The sequence below is a fragment of the Strix uralensis genome, chromosome 10, assembly GCF_047716275.1.
Source record: "Strix uralensis isolate ZFMK-TIS-50842 chromosome 10, bStrUra1, whole genome shotgun sequence".
NCBI lineage: Eukaryota > Metazoa > Chordata > Aves > Strigiformes > Strigidae > Strix > Strix uralensis.
Genome location: NC_133981.1, coordinates 7460755 through 7478495, shown reverse-complemented (window position 1 = coordinate 7478495; position 17741 = coordinate 7460755). Strand labels below are relative to the sequence as shown.

The 17741-nt window shown below is 40.9% G+C and overlaps 1 protein-coding gene across 2 annotated transcripts; it reads right to left on the bottom strand.

The window, feature by feature from the left end:
- Nucleotides 1–4430: 4430 nt before the first annotated feature.
- On the bottom strand, nucleotides 4431–15027 carry KBTBD8 (kelch repeat and BTB domain containing 8). Of its 2 annotated transcripts, none has more exons than XM_074879092.1 (4): nucleotides 14905–15027; nucleotides 12381–12591; nucleotides 10599–11713; nucleotides 4431–8058 (listed from the first exon to the last, which is right to left on the bottom strand). In XM_074879092.1, exons 1-4 carry the CDS (start codon nucleotides 14918–14920, stop codon nucleotides 7595–7597), a joined length of 1806 nt encoding a protein of 601 aa, XP_074735193.1. In that variant the 5' UTR covers nucleotides 14921–15027; the 3' UTR covers nucleotides 4431–7594. The 2 variants fall into 2 exon arrangements, with proteins under 2 accessions (XP_074735193.1, XP_074735194.1); XM_074879093.1 differs by having other exon boundaries at nucleotides 12381–12540.
- Nucleotides 15028–17741: the final 2714 nt, after the last annotated feature.

Sequence of the window (17741 nt, the reverse complement as noted above, 5' to 3'; positions counted from 1 at the left end):
CCTATGAAAAATTGAAATTTGAATGACTAATCAGATGGCTCTTGCTTCTTAACACTTGCTCTCCAATACTACTTTTGATGTAAAATGTGGTACATCTTTAAGAAAAACAAAATCCAAATATGCAGACAATTTAAGCACTTCATTTATTGGCTGTGGGAAAAGGTTAATTTGATATTCACCAAATATTCTTGTCTCTGAACTTCTCAGAATGTTTGAAGAAATCTGTTACTGAAGGAATATTAACAGAATCACACTGGAAGGGTAAAGTAATTAAAAATTTATCTACAAATATTTTTCTGCAGCTGATGCATCATATACCATCTTGACTTCAAATTAATGAAATTTGGAATTCAAGTTTACAGATAATCAAAAGTTATCTACGTATCATAAAAGAGAATCAAAAGTTGGCACAAACCGAGCATACAGTTCATACTTCTCTACATTTGGACTGGACGTTGTCAGCTTTCTACGACAGTAAGAGCTGTAGAACAGAGGTCACATGCAGGTCTAAGGAGACATGGGAACACAGAGAGCATTCTTTTAAATGAATTTATTTGGTACTATTTTGGTTGATGTTTTACAGGTATGTTATTATTGCTAGTACTCAGTGACACTTAAAAGATCTAAATAAGCACATACTGTCTTTTAACAGGTCAGGTTCCACACTTTAAAGAGAGTAACTGAGGCTGTCAGGGCACACAGCCTCCTGTTGTGGCTGCGGGGCCAGGCGAGGTCCTGGCCCACAGCTGCAGGAAGCGGTAGGATGTAGGAGCAACCTGTGACCTACTTTTATAGAATTGCATGCAGCAGTGGTCCCTCCATGCTGGGAAGGCCTCACCATCACTCAGGTACTATAAAGAGCACGACATCATGCTTTATCTATTTCCCTTTTGTTCCTCCTCAGGCAAATCTATGCCTTCTTTTCTCAAAGCTTATGACATGCAGGAAGCTGCCTAGCCCTTCAAAAACAGTCAAACCCAGCCAAATGTTCACTAAGTGGGGATTTTCAGCATTTTTTTTTTCTATGAGGAAACACAGTGGGGTTTCATACATGTGCTCGATCACGCTCACTATCTGCCACCACACACACCTCAACTTCTGAGATGTGTCTGGTTTAAATTACATTCTGTGGAGAGCCAAAGCGTTCAAAGATGTAGAGTCTGTACAGGTTTTGTGTGCAGTTAGTTGGCTAAAAAGGAAAGAGATCCCACTGTCACCTCCCATAAGGGAAAGCTGCCAAACTCAGCTTTTGTTATGCTTCAGAAAATCCACTATGGAGAGATACATTAGAAATCAGTTAGGTTTTGCTAACTTGTTAAACCATAGCTTGATCACATAAACTTAGCTAAAGTTAATAAATACCTGCCTCTTACAGTGGATATTTGCATTATTATTTGTGTAAAGTACAGAAACACGTAAGTCAGCAGTGCGGCATGCAGGACCTTAACTAAATGTTAAGAAAGGGGGGAGGTTCAAGCTTTGCTGGTCTAACTCTTCCCCCTTTGAAAGGCAGAGAGGGGAGTACATGTTGCAGAGACAAGGAGAAAGCAACAGCTGGGTGGTTATTTCTCCACCTGTTGACTGCATGTGAGCGCCCAACTGAGATATTCCCCTGCACGCAGCATACGTGAGTGCAATTCTTCACAGCCTTGGGGCTATGAAGAACCAGAGCATGGGTTCATGAAAGTGGACTGCCATGGAACAAACCTGGTGGATTATTTCATTTAAGTAATACTACTTTATTTCGGGGGGTGGGGATGTTTTTCCATTCCTCCAGCAAATGCTTCCAAAATAACATGCCTTGCTTCCCAAAGGATGTCTGAAAGGAAAAACAACATGGTCAGAAAAGAATTCCACCCTCCCCCAGGACAGAAACAATCTCCCAAGTGTCCATCTATTTCTCTCTTCAAAAAATACATCAGAATTTACTTTAGTGTCCAAAAAAGGAAAATCACCTTTGACACTTAGAGGCTATAATCATTTGCAAAACTGACAAAACTGCTCCCTTAGTTAGCTGGGAGCCCTCCTAGTACCTGAATAGGTTAACTTGACCATGCAAAGTTCTCTCATCCGTTGACGTGCATAACTTCACGTGATAATGCATGCCAAGCATTAAGATTTCACAACAGTTACTAGGAAATTTGGGGCACTGAGGGACAATTCAATTATCTATTTTTTTGCCATGAGAGCAAAAGAGAAATTAGAAAATCAAAGAACATGGTCTAACTACTCCTGTCCAGTTTTGGCCCTGGTCCCTCTCCCTGGCTATTACAAACCTAGAGTGCCTTGTAGATATGACTTTGATGACTTAGCTGAAAGTTTGCAGACATCCCCATAAACATGTTTTATAAACCAGATAACAGCTACTACTAACTCATAGACAACCTGACTGTTTTTTGAAGGAGCCATGAGCACTGCAGCAAAGGATGTATCTGAAGAGCAAGGCACTCACTGAGGCTTCTGCTACAACTGCTCAGTTCGGTTTCTTTTCCCCTCCAGTTAAAAACCCTTAAGGAGATAATTCCAGTTAGCTTCTGAAGCATTAGCTTTGTCCAAACTGCAGACCCCAAGTTAATTTGAATTGTCCTCAGGAAGCCGACACAGTTTGCTTAGCTTTTTCTTGAAGTCTTTTGTTATTATGCTTTAATATAAATTTTTGTCTTGGGGATCACATAGGGAGGTCTCTCTTTTTTTGTTCCTGACAGCTTCAGCTCTTTTTTGATTTCTTTAAGTCGCAACAGTTCATTACATACTAGCATTTTGCAAAACCATCACTTGGCACTAGAGGATCTTTCCTTATAAGTTTGTAGAGTTTTGGACAGAGCAAAGGTGCTCCAAAGGAGACAGCAATCAGGGACACTCAGGTTAGGATGCTTTTACCATTCAAGTATTGGGTAGCTACAACTGCAAACTCCATACTGGGGATGGACAATTTGAACTCTCAGTTACTATTTTATTAGCAAACTCCAGAGACAGCATGAAAATAGAGCCAAATCTAGTTAGACCTGTCTGCCTAACAGCAGCCATTAGTATTTCATGGCCCCAGCTGAGTCCTTGGATGTGGAAGCAAGTAGAAAATGCATACAGTTTAGTGTGTGTTGTTGATTTATTCAGCCCACTAAAATAAGTTAAACAGCAAGCCTACCTCTGTGCTGGCTTCATCACTTTTTCTGCTAGCTCTTCAAGAGGATGTGTCCCTGGTTTTTAACAGAGCAGTTGCAGATCTGGACAGGAACGCTGGAAGGCAAGCAGTGCCTCTGCTCTGCTAGCTAATTTCTCCAGAGAAATCATCCCAGCAACAGAAGGGCTGTGAACAGAAAAGATACCAAGATGGTCCTGTACATGTTGTCATAGGTTGGAGGAAAGGAGCTCAAGTATAAGAGGAACAATGCTGTGATCACACAAAATAAACCAGTGATTACACAAAGAGCCTGGGACCCTTGGGTGCTGTAACTGGAGAGCTGCAGGCTGCTCTTCGGTCTGACTGGAGGGGCTGTACCATCCCGAACCAGTGACCAGGAGCGTGGATCAGTTAGCACAAACTCACCCAAGGTTAGGATCATCCTGCAGCAGTCTCCAGAAAGGTGGGTACCGCACCGCATAGCTCACGAGCAGGCCGCCACGACAGCCAACCCAGCCCAACACTGCTCACCTGTGCCAGAGTTCATCTGAAGATACACAAGCACCACCAGACCAGACTCCTGAATCACTTCTGCTGTGACTAAGTGGCCCAGTGAAGCCTTCAGATCACACCCTGACAAGTTTACAGGCTGGGGCTGAGGGGGTGGCGGGGTGGAAATAACACCTGCAAGAACCTGTCAACAGGAGCACCTTCCCAAGAGAACTTGATGCAATGACAGCATCACCGCTGAAGTCCTTAGTCTCTGAAAGAGAACAAAGGTTCTTGAATAAAAAGTATCATTTACAGGCAGATGTACTAAGCGCTATCACTAATCAGAAGCCATATATAATTCTGGAGTTTTGCTTAAAACAGCTCAGGAAGAGGAGGCCTCTCGTTCTCAGCTCTGCAGCAGACTCCTTTGCAACCACATTACTGCTCTCTCTGTCCCTTTTGCCACCTGGGAAGTAACTTCCCTCCTAAGTGAGGATGCTGGGAAATCCAGCACAAAGCATTCTGGGGTTTTCCAATATACAGACTGGAAAGCCCTGCCTGACATTCTTGCTGGGATGTCAGCTCCAGCCAAAGACAGGGAGGAAAGGAAGAGGAAAGAAACAAGAACAAGACAACAAAGCAGAACAAAGCACCTTCCACCTCAAGCAACCGTGTAGTGCTGCCTTAAAAAAAGTGACATTACGTACAGCTGAGACACACAAGTGCAGAAATAGAACTGAACAAGCATCAAAGAGATACATCATTTCAGAAATCTACTAAAATGCAAGAGATTTATCACACCACCAGTTGAACTCCATTGTATTTCAACAATAGGTTTATTTTAAGAAACATAACATGACATTAAGTAAAAATGCAAAATTGTGCAATTATGGCAAAATGTTTAAAAATCCACACATTTGCCCTCATAGGACTACAGTACTTCTTACTAACATACCTGAGCACTGAATGTTGGATGCCATTTCTAAACAGCCTTACGAACAGGGAGCTCTTCGATTTCTTGTGGAACACACACACACACTGCATGTTTGGTGCACCAAAACTGCTTTTAGTTATTCTAAATTTTACTGATGGAATCAAGTGGAAATTACAAAATGTTTCCTTCTAAAGTAACTAATAATTTTGGAAAAGAGATTTACACTCATGTAAGTCCTTACAACACTAGAAATTCATTTAATAAAGGGAAATAAATGAATGCAGAAAAAATACCAACTGGGGAAAATGCACAGATTACTGTTTAAATATTATCAGTACCTTTGGTGCATTTTTTTTTTTTTGTGCTGTGCAAGTTTACTTAAGCCTGACTCTAAAGCAAAACTTTACCAGGAATCTGACTTTCAGCAAAATGTAGAAGCATTTAAGAATTGGCAAAATGTCACAGCTACGTTACTGTCTCAACAAACTCCTCATGCACAAGATTTAGTATATTCTACTCCCACGGCAAGTTCCAGGATTTAGCTTTTAAACACATTACAGACTTGGATCACACCCTCAGTTTGAATGGTTAAACAGAATGGAGATCTTCGTACTTTAGTGCAGATAAACAAAATTAACAAACCTACTGCAGAATTAACCACAGCATATTGTACTTCTATACATCACATGACCAGTCAATTGCTAACTCAATTCTATTTCATAGTTTCAAGTAATATATTGAAATTTGTTCTACTAAATAAATATAGAAGATTGTCAAAAAGCAGCAAGAAGTCTTGTAAATATTCAACCAAGCTTAAAAAAAAAAAGAAAAAAGTTACATAACACTTTGCAAAAAAAATGGTTTTACACACAAATGCAACACTGTTAGGGAGGGTGCTTCAGAAAGCTTGCAGCTAGAGGCCTACAACAGCGCAAAGAGAGCTAGCCAAGGACTAAGGATAATTTTTAAAATGAAATTAGTTGTACTTTTAAAAAAAACTCTTATTCTTGGCTATGGATATATATAAAACAGTATCCAGAAGAAAACTAAACAAAGGAACACACCTCAACACTGTAGGAAAATGCAGTCTTAGCAAGAATTGTCAACTTCAGCTTCAGAAAAAAAAACAAACAATCAGGCGCTCGCATTTGAAAGAAGCAGTTTGGTGAATCTCTGGAAGATGAGGTATGTAATGCAAAGAGGCATTTTTCTTGTTATCCTTTTCATTTCACAGTTTTTTTGTTTGTTTTTGCCTTTTAAACATTTTGTGCAAGAATTAAGAAATAGAACCAGGGGAGTATTTTCATGTATTAGAAAGATCCCATTTGGAAACAGTAAGACCACATAGTAAACAAACATTATCCAAATCCTCAGCCATGCCAGGGGGATAAACAATGAGCTAAATATTTGGCTTACTGAAATATCAGCTGTTAAGCCAGATAATGGTAAGCACTTACAGTCCGTGATGGCCACTGCCATTTCAAGTTACCTGGTTTACTTAGGTCAACCGAGAAAATAGGGAAGAGTAAGATAACATACAGCTCTGCAAAAATTAGAGCTGTAAACAAATTAAACCTGGCAAGTTTCAGCTGATACGAGTTTTAGGATTCATCTTTTCCCTTTTAAATCCAGTTTTCACTACTGAAAGTAGAGGCTGAACTCTGAACTTATTTACTTAAAAATAAGCTAAATGTTAAATACATAGAGAAAAGTGTTGCAATATATTGGATCCCTATTCAGTATTTGCATCTAAGATTATTTAAGCCATGGACACTTATTGCCAATTTTGCTTTAATACACTGGATAATTAAGACAGCTCAGTAGTGCAAATTTTCACATTATAGATCAGAATGAAATAGAAGATATTTGAGGGCCTGACTGCAGGGAGAAAAGAAAAACAACTTGTAAAAGTTAAGCCACACTTTTCCAAATTACTGGAGCACATGCCAACTCTGCACGTAGCACTGTACTTTAGTGGAGACAGAATGAACACTCCACACAAAAAGAAAAAAAAAATCAATATTATTAAGGCCATATCCTGTCACCATTCTGTGCAAGAATACCACTGCAGTAAAAATGTTATGTTAAAAAAGACGATATGATGACAGGACAGGGCCTGAAGACAGACACACACTCCATGAAAAATAACAGGCTGTCTTAAAGAGCAGCATAAGGCTAGCCCATTTCAGACAAGTATTAAAAATGTACTAGCACCATCAACTTTTGGGTTAGAGCCCTTTATGGGATGAAAAAAAAAAGGTTTTAAGCAGTGTCAAAAAGAATATTTTTACAGCACTACATCTATGTGGCAGAAAATAGGTGTTGGGATTTCCACTCCCCCTCCCCCCATCATTAAGCTCAATTTTAACAAAAACCCACAGACAGGAAGTGGTACAGTAATCTGAACAGGCCTCCGTCTGGGGCAAAGGTACTCCATGTTCCAATTCTGACTTGAGTTTTTCCTCCCAAATTGTAGTGCACAAACAACATCAAACATCTTAGCAGACTTCAAAAACAGTACAAAAAAAAGATCATTATGAATCAGGATCTACCATTCCTCTATGTACTTGCAATCTAAAATAAAAAAGAAAAAACAACTTAGTGATATTGCCTCAAATTTTACCCGTATTTAAAAAAAAAGAGAAAAAGAAGAAAAGTCACTTCAAAACATCTTGGACATCCTTAGCTATTAATGCTAGATTTTCTTTCACTGTAGTGCATAGTTATCCTGGCTCTTCCACTTAATTTGCTCTTACCACAAAAACACCCCTCTAGTATGACATGATTAAGTGTTTACCAGAAAAAAAATGCTGATAATTGCACTTTGTAACCTCCTTCTCATTTCCCAGGAAAATATCAGTAAATATGAAACTGAACCAGTAATTCCCTCCCCAGACTGCAACCTTTAAAGAGCACCCATCCCCATATACAAAAAACTGTCTGTTTCAGCTTACAATAAATACTGACAGAATTTCTTTGTTTTCTTTTAAGACATGTTTTCTCTAGCATCAGATTACCACTGAAAGGCCTGTTACTGAAAAAAAAAATTAAATAACTTTCTGAAGACACTGCGGATACAATTTAGCAACAACACATTCAAAATGCCGGCCTAAATCCCAGAGCCTATCTGGAGTCTCGTATACTTTTTGCCATTGGTCAGTAACCTCATCATACTGGTAGAGTGAATTCTTCCTGCTGGTTCTGAAAACATGTTCTTCAACAGTGACTTGAGTAGCTCTGACAAACAGATGGAGTTTATTTTTGAGGAGTACAAGTTTTATATACGGATTAATGGACTGATCACACGGGAAGTCTTTTTTTCGAGTCCACTTATTTTGTTCAATGTCATAGGCCTCTACGGTAAACATACGTTGATGGTTTCCACAGGTTCCAGCTATGTAGTAGATGGAGTCATTGTATACAGTTGCCAAGCCTTGGATTCTAGGCACAGTCATTGGGGTCAAAAATCCCCAGTAATCCTTCTGAGGATCATAGCAGAGAAAAAATTCCCCTGAAAAGAGAGAGGAAAAATAAAAACATAACTTATGCTTCATTTCCAGAACAGCAATTCTGCAGCTACTAAGGTTTCAGGTATGTTCTTCCACAGACAGAAACGGTCTACCAATTTTTAAAAGCTTTGATCCCATCACAAAAAACCTAGCACCATCGCCTGCTTTCTTCCAAGTGCATTACAAAAATATTAATAGCATGAGTAAGAACTACTCTGAGCTTCTATTCCAACTGAAGAAGGAATTTAAAACATATCAGAAATACAGTGTTTTACATATTTCCTGGCTATCCTTTACTACTTCTAAACCATGCTTAATAATTTGGGACAAAACACTTCAAGATTCCAGTCCTGAAACATCCGAAGTATTTGTTTTGTTCTTTAACATCTTCATAACATGTCATCTACAGACCATGGAGTCTCAGAATTCAGTGCTTGAAAGTTGTTAAATCTGAGCAAATAATCGTGTCTGGTACTACACAGATTTTGAAGCTACTTGTATCAGGTGGCTGGGTTACACATTAAGGTGGATTTGCTTAAAAGGATGCCAGGTGAATACTTGCATGAAGCTACTGATTCATCATTAGTTTTGCGATTAGATTATAAAACCTCTCTTCTGTTGACTGCACAGAGTAGCAGCTACAGACCATAGATAATGGAAGTTCCGATGACTGAAAGCTCATGCTCTGCAAACTTGATGAAAAGAACACGGATAAAAGCCACCTTGTCTTTTGTGAAGCCCATGGGAAGAAAGGTCTAACATTTGCCAAATATTAGCATAACTCAAATTATATATAATTTTACATGGCTATTTTAAGAATTTTAACCAAGCTGCTGTGTAACCAAGCACCTCAAGTATAACAAAGAATACAGAAATACAGTAAAATGGGTGGAACATAGCTCAAGAGATTAAGTCTTACAGATAATACATTTTTTGATTATTCATTTTTGTTCCACAGTGTAATCTCCTACGACTGATGCTGGCATTCTGTTGGCATTTTAATACTCTCATCAATCTTTATTGACTACTTCAAACTTATGAGCTTTCTCTAGAAAAATTACTGAAAGTTAACTTTGTTATACTACTTCAGTGCAACTCAATCAAGGTTTTATCTACCACACTCAAATAGAAAAGTTGCCTATTTCCCATCACACAAATCTTTATAATTTGCTGGTTAGCACAGTGAAGCAGCTTGCTTAGTTATGGGAGCACTGAGTTGTCATTTAAACCACTGAAGCACAGAATTAGTGCAGCTAAAATTTGTAAACCAGATGCACTCTTATTCTATAGGTTATAATAATATCTATTTTTCAGCAGTTCTAAAAACATTTAAAGGATGAATGAATACTCTACTAAGTTAAATATTCTTCAGCATTCCTTTTAACCATCTAAAGCAGACGTCTGACCCAACAGATGAGATAGACTGAGAGAACTTGCTAGTGTAACAGACATATTTAAAGCCACAGTTAAGCCTGATACAGAAACAACAAAAGAAGATGACAACTCTCTGCAAATCCTGTGGAAGCCCACCAACCTTACTGAGTGGCAGGAATGCAAAGTCAAGAAATCAGGTTGACTTCTTCCTGTAAATAACAATGACCTTACAGTATTCTCTAACCTGTTTCTTTCCTGTGGTCCAGCTTTGCAAGGAGAGTGACCCAAAGAGGGAGCTGGTATGGATCCAAGACCCCAACTTCTGCAGGTGTTTACACAGAGGTGGCCCTTAGCAAAACATAACCAAGACACCCACCTCCTCCTTTCTTTCTAGTTCTTGGGACTCTTACTACAGCCTCATAGCCCAGTCTCAGCACTTTTAAGTGTAGACTGCTATATGGCTCATGCATACACACAAATATGTATTTTATATTAATCCCATAAATAAAGGGAAGAATAAATCTGATCTATCCCCATAACGAGATTTTTTATGCATTTAAGAATCAATATCTAATACACCAGTAAGTCTGATCATTTACTGGAAGGACATAAAGGCAGTACTATAATTACTGACCAAAGAAACAGTGTTAACTAGGAAGAGAGAAACCATCTTTCTCAGTTACCAGGATGACTTCAAAAAGCAGGGTAAGGCAGGAAAGGAAGGCCTTGTACTTTTACATGTCACCAAGAATACAGACACCAAGAATTTTCACAGGTTTAGCTAAACAAAACGGCAAGTGCTTTTTTACAGGACAGTATCTTTTCTTCAACTGTAGTGCATTTCAGATAAAGAAGATTTAATAAAGAATTTTCACAGAAAAATTTAATACTGTCCTGCTGGCTTAGAACACCACCAAAACTGCTGTTTGTGCAATAACTCAATACCACAACTTAGTGACACATTCCCAGGGCTGGAGAACTTCAGGACCAACCTCCCTCTTCCTCACCCACAGCTCTCCCTAGCCTTCCTCCCACTCCATTGTCCCAGGACACTCTTCAAGTGTCCAGTAAAGTTGGGTTTTCTAAGGTGCTTAAGAGAGCGCAGACAGTTGGACTGAACAATACCCACTTCCAATAAAACACCACATAGTCAGTCAAGCCACCTTACCCTGTAAAACATAGATGTTATCCTTATATTCCACAGCACTATGAAACTCCATTGCTACAGGCATTGGACAGACAGCTGTCCAACAGTTCTCTCGGCTGTCATAACACTCCACAGACTTGAGTGAGTTTCGCCCATCTCCTTCATAAACGCGACCACCTATTGCATACAGTTTACCACAGCAATGAACCAATTTGCAGCCTATTCTGGCTCGCAACAAAGGAGCTTTCGGAATCCACCTATTGCCAGAGTGATCATACATCCAAAAATCACTCTCTGCTCTGTGGTCAATGGAGACCTCGCTGCTGCTTGGTCTGTAACCACCCGCAATATAAATATCGTTATCAGGAGATACAAGAATTCCAACCTCCCTCAAGTCATTTGGTGGCTTGCATAGTTTAAACACTCTCCCTGTGACCGAATCTAAACAAGGCACTGTTTGCTTCTTTCCTGAGTGTTTGTGGGCAGCATCAAAGCATATGATCATTTCAGAAGCGGTCATTCCAAGCCGTTGTGTATAGCCATTGGCACTATGTTGTCCCTTTTGTACACAGCTTTTGGCCATAGCCTGTGCAAACATGGGAGGGATTTTCTCTAAAAATGTCTCTTCCAACAGAGGCATACGGATGCATTTGGCAAATATTTCTGGAAGGTGCACTTCTCTCTTATTTTGTTCATGTTCAAACCACCTTATAATGCTGTCATAAACATGTTCTTCTTTGTCTACATTTAAATCATCACTGTCGAGTATACTTATCAGTTGGTCTTTTCTCAACTGAAGAAATTCTTGCTCTTTGGTGACACTCAGAAACTTTTTACGAATGTAGTCTTGCGATCTGTCTTTGAGTTCCTGATGACCATAGTGATCAGCAAAGATAAACACCCCAATGGAGTTCTGTGGGTCCAAATGACTGATCATATATTTAGCACACTGGTCTTGTATGGAAGGGATCTGGAAGATACTAGCTGCAGTGAACAAAGCTTGAACGTTGGCCTCTGTCAGCATTACTCTGGAGGTATATGCATAGTTCAATACTAAATGCATTGACTCTGCTTCAACACCAACTATACGAACTTCCTTCTGGGTACTCTCTGTAAGGCCGCTAGTGAACATAGATCTACAAAAGAAAAAATATTTAGCAGTTTATTTGTAATTACCTTCTAACTACAGGTATAAGAAATTATATTGTACAGCTAATCGCAATGCATTCGCCCTTGTATCAGCACAAATACTTTTATCACTGATGTTACACTGTCCTGTTTGGGTACCTAAATTTAAGATCAGTTCTAGACTTACTGAAACAAAAGTGGCAAGCTGGAATTTCTTGTTTAGTTATCTCCCTAACCCCATATTAAAATTTAGTCAGTTTACAAACAAAGCTCTTGACATAGCCAAGTCTTTGCACTCAACTTTCAACATGTTATTCCATGTGCATATTCTAGCACACCAGAATATATAACTTTCAAAGGAAACAAGTAGTTTAACTATGCTGTTACTGTATCCAAGATACCCTCAATACTGGAGGCATTTTTGTTTTGTTTTGTTTTTTTAAATAGCATTACATTTTCTCCAGTGAAACTCTCCTTTGATAAACACACTGATAATTCATTGATCTTAAAGAGAACAATAATCTTTATGTACTAGGTGCATTATATTATCAATAGTTAAATGGAATATTACTATAATGGAATATTAGTATAGGTGTAATTTTTTTAAATTTTCATTTAACAAAAATAAGTTATAATTCTGCTTTTGATCACCACTAGAACAATGTACTATTGTACCTGAAATAAGGACTGATTGCAGCAAGAACATTCCTATGACAGGAGAATGTTTTCCCATGATCCACTTCCACTACGATATCCGTCAGTTGTCCTTCATCATACATGGTTTTAAGCTGTTGAAGAATACTACAAGCATGGAAGGGGTCCATCCCGCTGCTGACTGTGTTTGAAGAAGGAATTCCGTTCAGTGTTTGTGAAAACTTACTTGGTTCTACAAAGCAAAATTGAAACTGTTTAACAAAAAACAGACAAACAGCCCCCCGCCCCCCCCCAACAAGAACTAGCACAAATTAATATTCCGTACTTTCTCACTGTCACCATCCATCAAGAGCAGGTCTAAACTTTATATCTTTACTGACCCTTGAAAATGTATCTCAATATCTTTTTCCCTTTTCCCAATGTGCATGTAGTTTACTGTTAACCTATAAAATTATATTCATTAATATTAAGAAAAAAATCATATAAATAGTTCATATTTATTACATATTACTTGGGAAGGGGGAAATTAAGTCAAGAATTACAATGCTTACTGACTTATAAAATGAGAAAAACAAAGAATGCATGAAATAACCCCCCAACCTTCATCACCATTACGCAAGTCTGTATGTACTTAACTCCACACTGAAACAGGAACTGACTACTAACGTACACGAGTGATGGTTAATAGTGTAGACTCATGAAACAGCCCTGATAAGCATGTCAGACAACAAACTTAAATTCAAATAAATTTGTGTATAAGGTTACATGTTTCTCTTTACAAATAAGATACAATTATCATTTAAAATTACTCAGGTGTGAATGAGCTCGCGTATCATTGTGGAAACATATGAAGTGGAGCATATGCTTCTACGTAACACGTGACATGGCTAATGAAGTAAATCCCAAAGTGAAAATTGAGCAATATCTCAAGCACAAAAATCTGTTTCGTAACAGCAACAAATTTTTTACCCAACAACAACAAAGGAGAGCTCAAAAGAAAAACATTAGGTGGCAAGAGCTGCAAATCAGGTAAAGCTGCTGACTGCAACAGAGAATGCTTCCAACAAATTTTGGGCAACACAAAGGGGCAAAGAGGATAGCGAACAACAATGTTGATGATGAATAGGAGATTTAAACTCTAACTCGTGGTGATATACAGCAGTTACAATTTCTCTTACTCAGAATTCAGGCACAGCTTTGAGCACAGTCACAATTGAATCAGTAGGGATCTACTGTTGGGCACACATTTCCCATGGCAGGCTTGGGGCCAAATATTGTCAGTGTCTCTTCAAAGTACTGTTAGGAAAAGTCTTCAAAACACTTTTTTTTTTTCCCCTCAAATACTAAAATAAGTAAATACTTAAAGTAGATACTTAAAGGTAAGATCTACAACAGGGGAGTTTATCACAGTAACTGAGTTCCAACATACAAAACTAACCAATCATTAGGGAAGGTGAGAATTCGTACTTGAACTTGTTTAGAAACAATGTTAATCACTAGCAAGCAAATTCCAAGTAAATAATACTTTGCTAGATCGGTTCCAAGGCTTCCTACCTAGCAACACCTTGATGTACAAGAGAACTCTCAAGTAGCTCATTCCAGAAGAGTTTAATTCACTTTCTAACAGTGGAAAAGATGCAAAATAGTTCCTCTCTAACTCTGCCAGTCACTTGGGCAATGAGCACATGCAATCAAGGCAGCTTCCAGTGCTGGAATAGATACTCATCCCTATATTCCAGTTTTTCTATTCAGTTCTTGACACTACACACATTACAGCTTTCACCCCATGAAACCTTCCCAGTCACCTTAATCACCTTAATTTTCCCCCTCCTGCCCCAAGCATCTTTTTCCTCTATTAATATTCGTCTCACTTGCACCTCAAAATGTTATGTCTGTTCCTCCAACATCACCCCAAAATACTCTCTACATTAATTTCTCAGGCACCCTTCCCTTCTCCACTCCCCACATGTTCACCTTCACAAAACCCTTTCATCATGGATAGCCCCACTCCTCCCTCTCGACTCAGCTCCCCTCACGCAGACCACAGTGCAGGGGTGTCCCTCACAGGAAACCCTCCTTCCACCCTAACAAAGCCCACTGCACACCTCCCCGCAGAGGGCACTGCTCTCTCCCCTCTCTCAGGGGCACTCTTACCTCACAGCCCTGACCCCCCCTCCCCCACAGACACCTCCCAGGCACCCTCCTCTGCTATCACCTTCCCCATCCGAAAGCGACACCCCCACACTGGAGGCCCCTCAGCCAAGCACCCCTGCCCCTCACAGTCACCCCTCAGCCCAGGGACCCCACGCACCCCCCCTCCCTCACACGGTGCTCCCCAAGGACACCCCCTCCATGAAGCACCCTCCCCGACGCCCCTCAGCAGAGAGGCCGCAACCCCCCTCCTCTGCGTGCCCCCCACAGAGACACCCCTCAACACACAGGCCCTAACAGCCCTCAGCAGCGACCCCTCCCCGGGCGCCCCACCCCACAGGCCGCTCCCCCGCTTCAGCCCATTCCCCTGTCCCGCTGGCCCGGCCGCACCGACCTCCTAACGCTGCCATTCTCGGGGCCCCGCTCCGGCAGCGGGAGAGGAGGGGAGGGGGGGTGAGGGGCGGCCCGAAAGGAAATGTCACCGGCGCTGCTTCCCCTGCGCCGCTTCCTCTCCGCGGCCCGCTTACTCCCGCGGAAGCCAACCCCGCTCCTCGCACCCACCAACCTAAGCCGCGCGGATTGGCCGCCGCCCCCAACGCCTGCCGGGAAATGTAGTGCCGGCCCCGGCGGCGCCCCGCCCCTGGCGCGCGGGGCATGCTGGGAGCTGTAGTCGTTTCCCCCCGGGGAGGGGAGTGCCTGGGAGTTGTAGTTCCCAGCAGGCGGCGGCGGCGGGCTCTGCCCGTCGCGTAGCAACGGGGAGGTGGGTGCCTGAGGGCGGAGCGGCCATTTTGGGGCCCTCCGGCAGCGGCGTGTGGGCAGCGCTCAGCATCTTGTGCCAGAGTGCTGGCCTCGCCAGGAGCACCCAGCAGAAATGGCCTCGCCACGTAAATAAATCCCCGCCCCACCCCCCAGTTCCTGCTTTTTTAGGCCTTGCACTGCCTCTGCCGTCCATGCTGACCTGCACCTCCTGGGGCAAACCCTCCCAAAGGGGAGCAGAGGTGACACCCACAAACTGTCTGCCCAGCAGGCCGGGCAGAGCACCCACCACGGTCACTGCTGGAAAACAGACAGAAAAGGGGAAAAGAAAATGCCTGCCACCGCCCTAACACTGCAAGCATGTGGTCAGGGGCGTGTCTGGATGCAAGACCCAGAGCTATGCAAGGCTGAATTGACCTGTAATGAAAAGCATCTAATCAGCTGCTTAGTCTGAAAGCTCATCACACCAGGAGTCTTTTTTGTTTTTCCAGTGTTTGTACCCCCCAGCACACTGGCCAGCCGGATCAGCTGTACCGGTCCTACATAGAGAGCAGCTGAATGTCTCCAGCAGACAAGCAACCATTTTGTTGCCAATGACCTTTAATCACAAAGCACATTTCTCTCTCCAACCCGGAGATCAAGAGGCTGATGGTCACCAGCTTTTCCAGTTTTCTGCAGTGACTAGCCACTGGTTTCATTCTTGGTAACTGAGTCATTATCAGAAGTTTGCTGTGGAAGAGGTTTTTCTTTTTTCTTCTTCTTTGTGAAGCACAATTAATGAAAGAAGAATTACAAATAATGTGAGTGTTACAAAGTCCAGTATATTTTTCTGGTTTTAATCAAAATAGGTTTAATACAACTTTGCAGCTTTTAGCTGTGAAGTTTTGTTAAGAAAAAAATGCAAACAAAACCAATTTAAATAATATTTTTAAAATACATTTCCCTTTAACTCTCAGAAATAGTAGCGTGGGTACATTACCAGTGCTCTAAAGGAGATGAATTTAAAGGCAAGAGCAGCACCGTTTAGTGTCACCCGACTGCTGCTTACATGGTTTAGCTTTCACTTGCGAGGCATAGCTTTTCCCTAGTTTAGCAATTATCAGTGGTGTCCAGGCTGCTGTCGATAATAGTGCTACACAACACAGGAATGATAGAGACTCTGATGAAGGAGGTGTAAAAGAAAATAGAATTTCACATCTGCAAATCGATTCTGCAGTTTTCCAATTTCCCCATTCAGCTATGGCACGGCCTGTGAAATTGTTCCTAGAAATATAAAACGAAGGGAAGGAGAATACCTCCACTCTTACCTTTTAGCAAATGACATTGCCTGATACAGTTCATTTCCTTTGGTGTGGACACAGGCCGTGCTGGATTAGTGTTCAAAATGCAGAAGCGAAATGGAGAATGTTTTTTAATATAGATACCGCATTGAACTGGTACTTTGGAGCACAAGCTTTTGTTGGAATAGCTTACCTTTGTATGGTTTTTGGTGAAGCAAGTAAATTACCATACATACAGGTTTAAATATTCTTTACAAGGCATTCATATCAGCACTTGGTCTTAGTCTGAAGTCTTTCTCAGCTGTAATATGCCATCACCCACTCCCCTCTGGAAACCTTCATTAGCAGTCCCTAGCGCTCCAAAGATTTAGCACAATGTAGCACTCCCATGGAAGTCCAGGAACATGGCTTTTTCATCCAGCTCTGCATATTATTTTCTGGATCTCTCAGGTACAAAATGAGAATGTTGCCTGTGCAAGTTGCTCTGAAATCTGTGGCAGTCACCTAGCATGTTAAAGCTAGGTATTACAAATGGCATTTGCATTACACACAAATATTAGAACCGGTTCTTTCAGAAATTACAAGACGCTTAATGAGTTACAGCTTCCGTTCCTTCTGCTGCATCCTTTTCTTTCTCTCTTCTGTTGTCGTTTTGCCTGGAAAGTGATGCAGGCCCAGTATTTGAGCATAGAACTAGAAATCAGAAAATTGGGTTCTTGGCTTGGTGCTGACACTAATTTACTCACGCTATCGATCAAATAATTTGATTTCATGGATTTTGGCTTCCCAGGAGACAATGGGGAGCTGTGAAGTCCTTAGAGATATATTGATGTAAATTCCTTTAACAATACTATAATAATTTTTCATAGGGTGGTTTTGTTGGGGTTTTGGGTTTTTTTCAATTCTTCTGGTCAACAATGTACTGAGACTGATGATACCATTTTAAGATTTTGCAAGAATTCAAAATGTCCTGGTTATTGAGGGACTGGGATGCTTTCACTTATGCTTTAATTTCACACCTAATTTATCATTCCTGCAGATACAGCTTGAAAACATACGGCTGAAAACACTTCGTGGAGAAAGTGGTTTTTTCCCATTTCATATTCCAAAGGTTCAAAAATAAAAATGAAATCATATCAACTGAGAAGGAACACAGAGTCCATGTCTGTCTTTTATAAGTGATTAGAAACATTGC

Coding starts and splice junctions, on each gene's coding strand:
- KBTBD8 (XM_074879092.1), bottom strand. Junction 11,714..12,380: donor GCAATCAGTCCTTATTTCAG/GTACAATAGTAC, acceptor TTTCTTTTGTAG/ATCTATGTTCACTAGCGGCC. Junction 8,059..10,598: donor TAACATCTATGTTTTACAGG/GTAAGGTGGCTT, acceptor CTCTCTTTTCAG/GGGAATTTTTTCTCTGCTAT.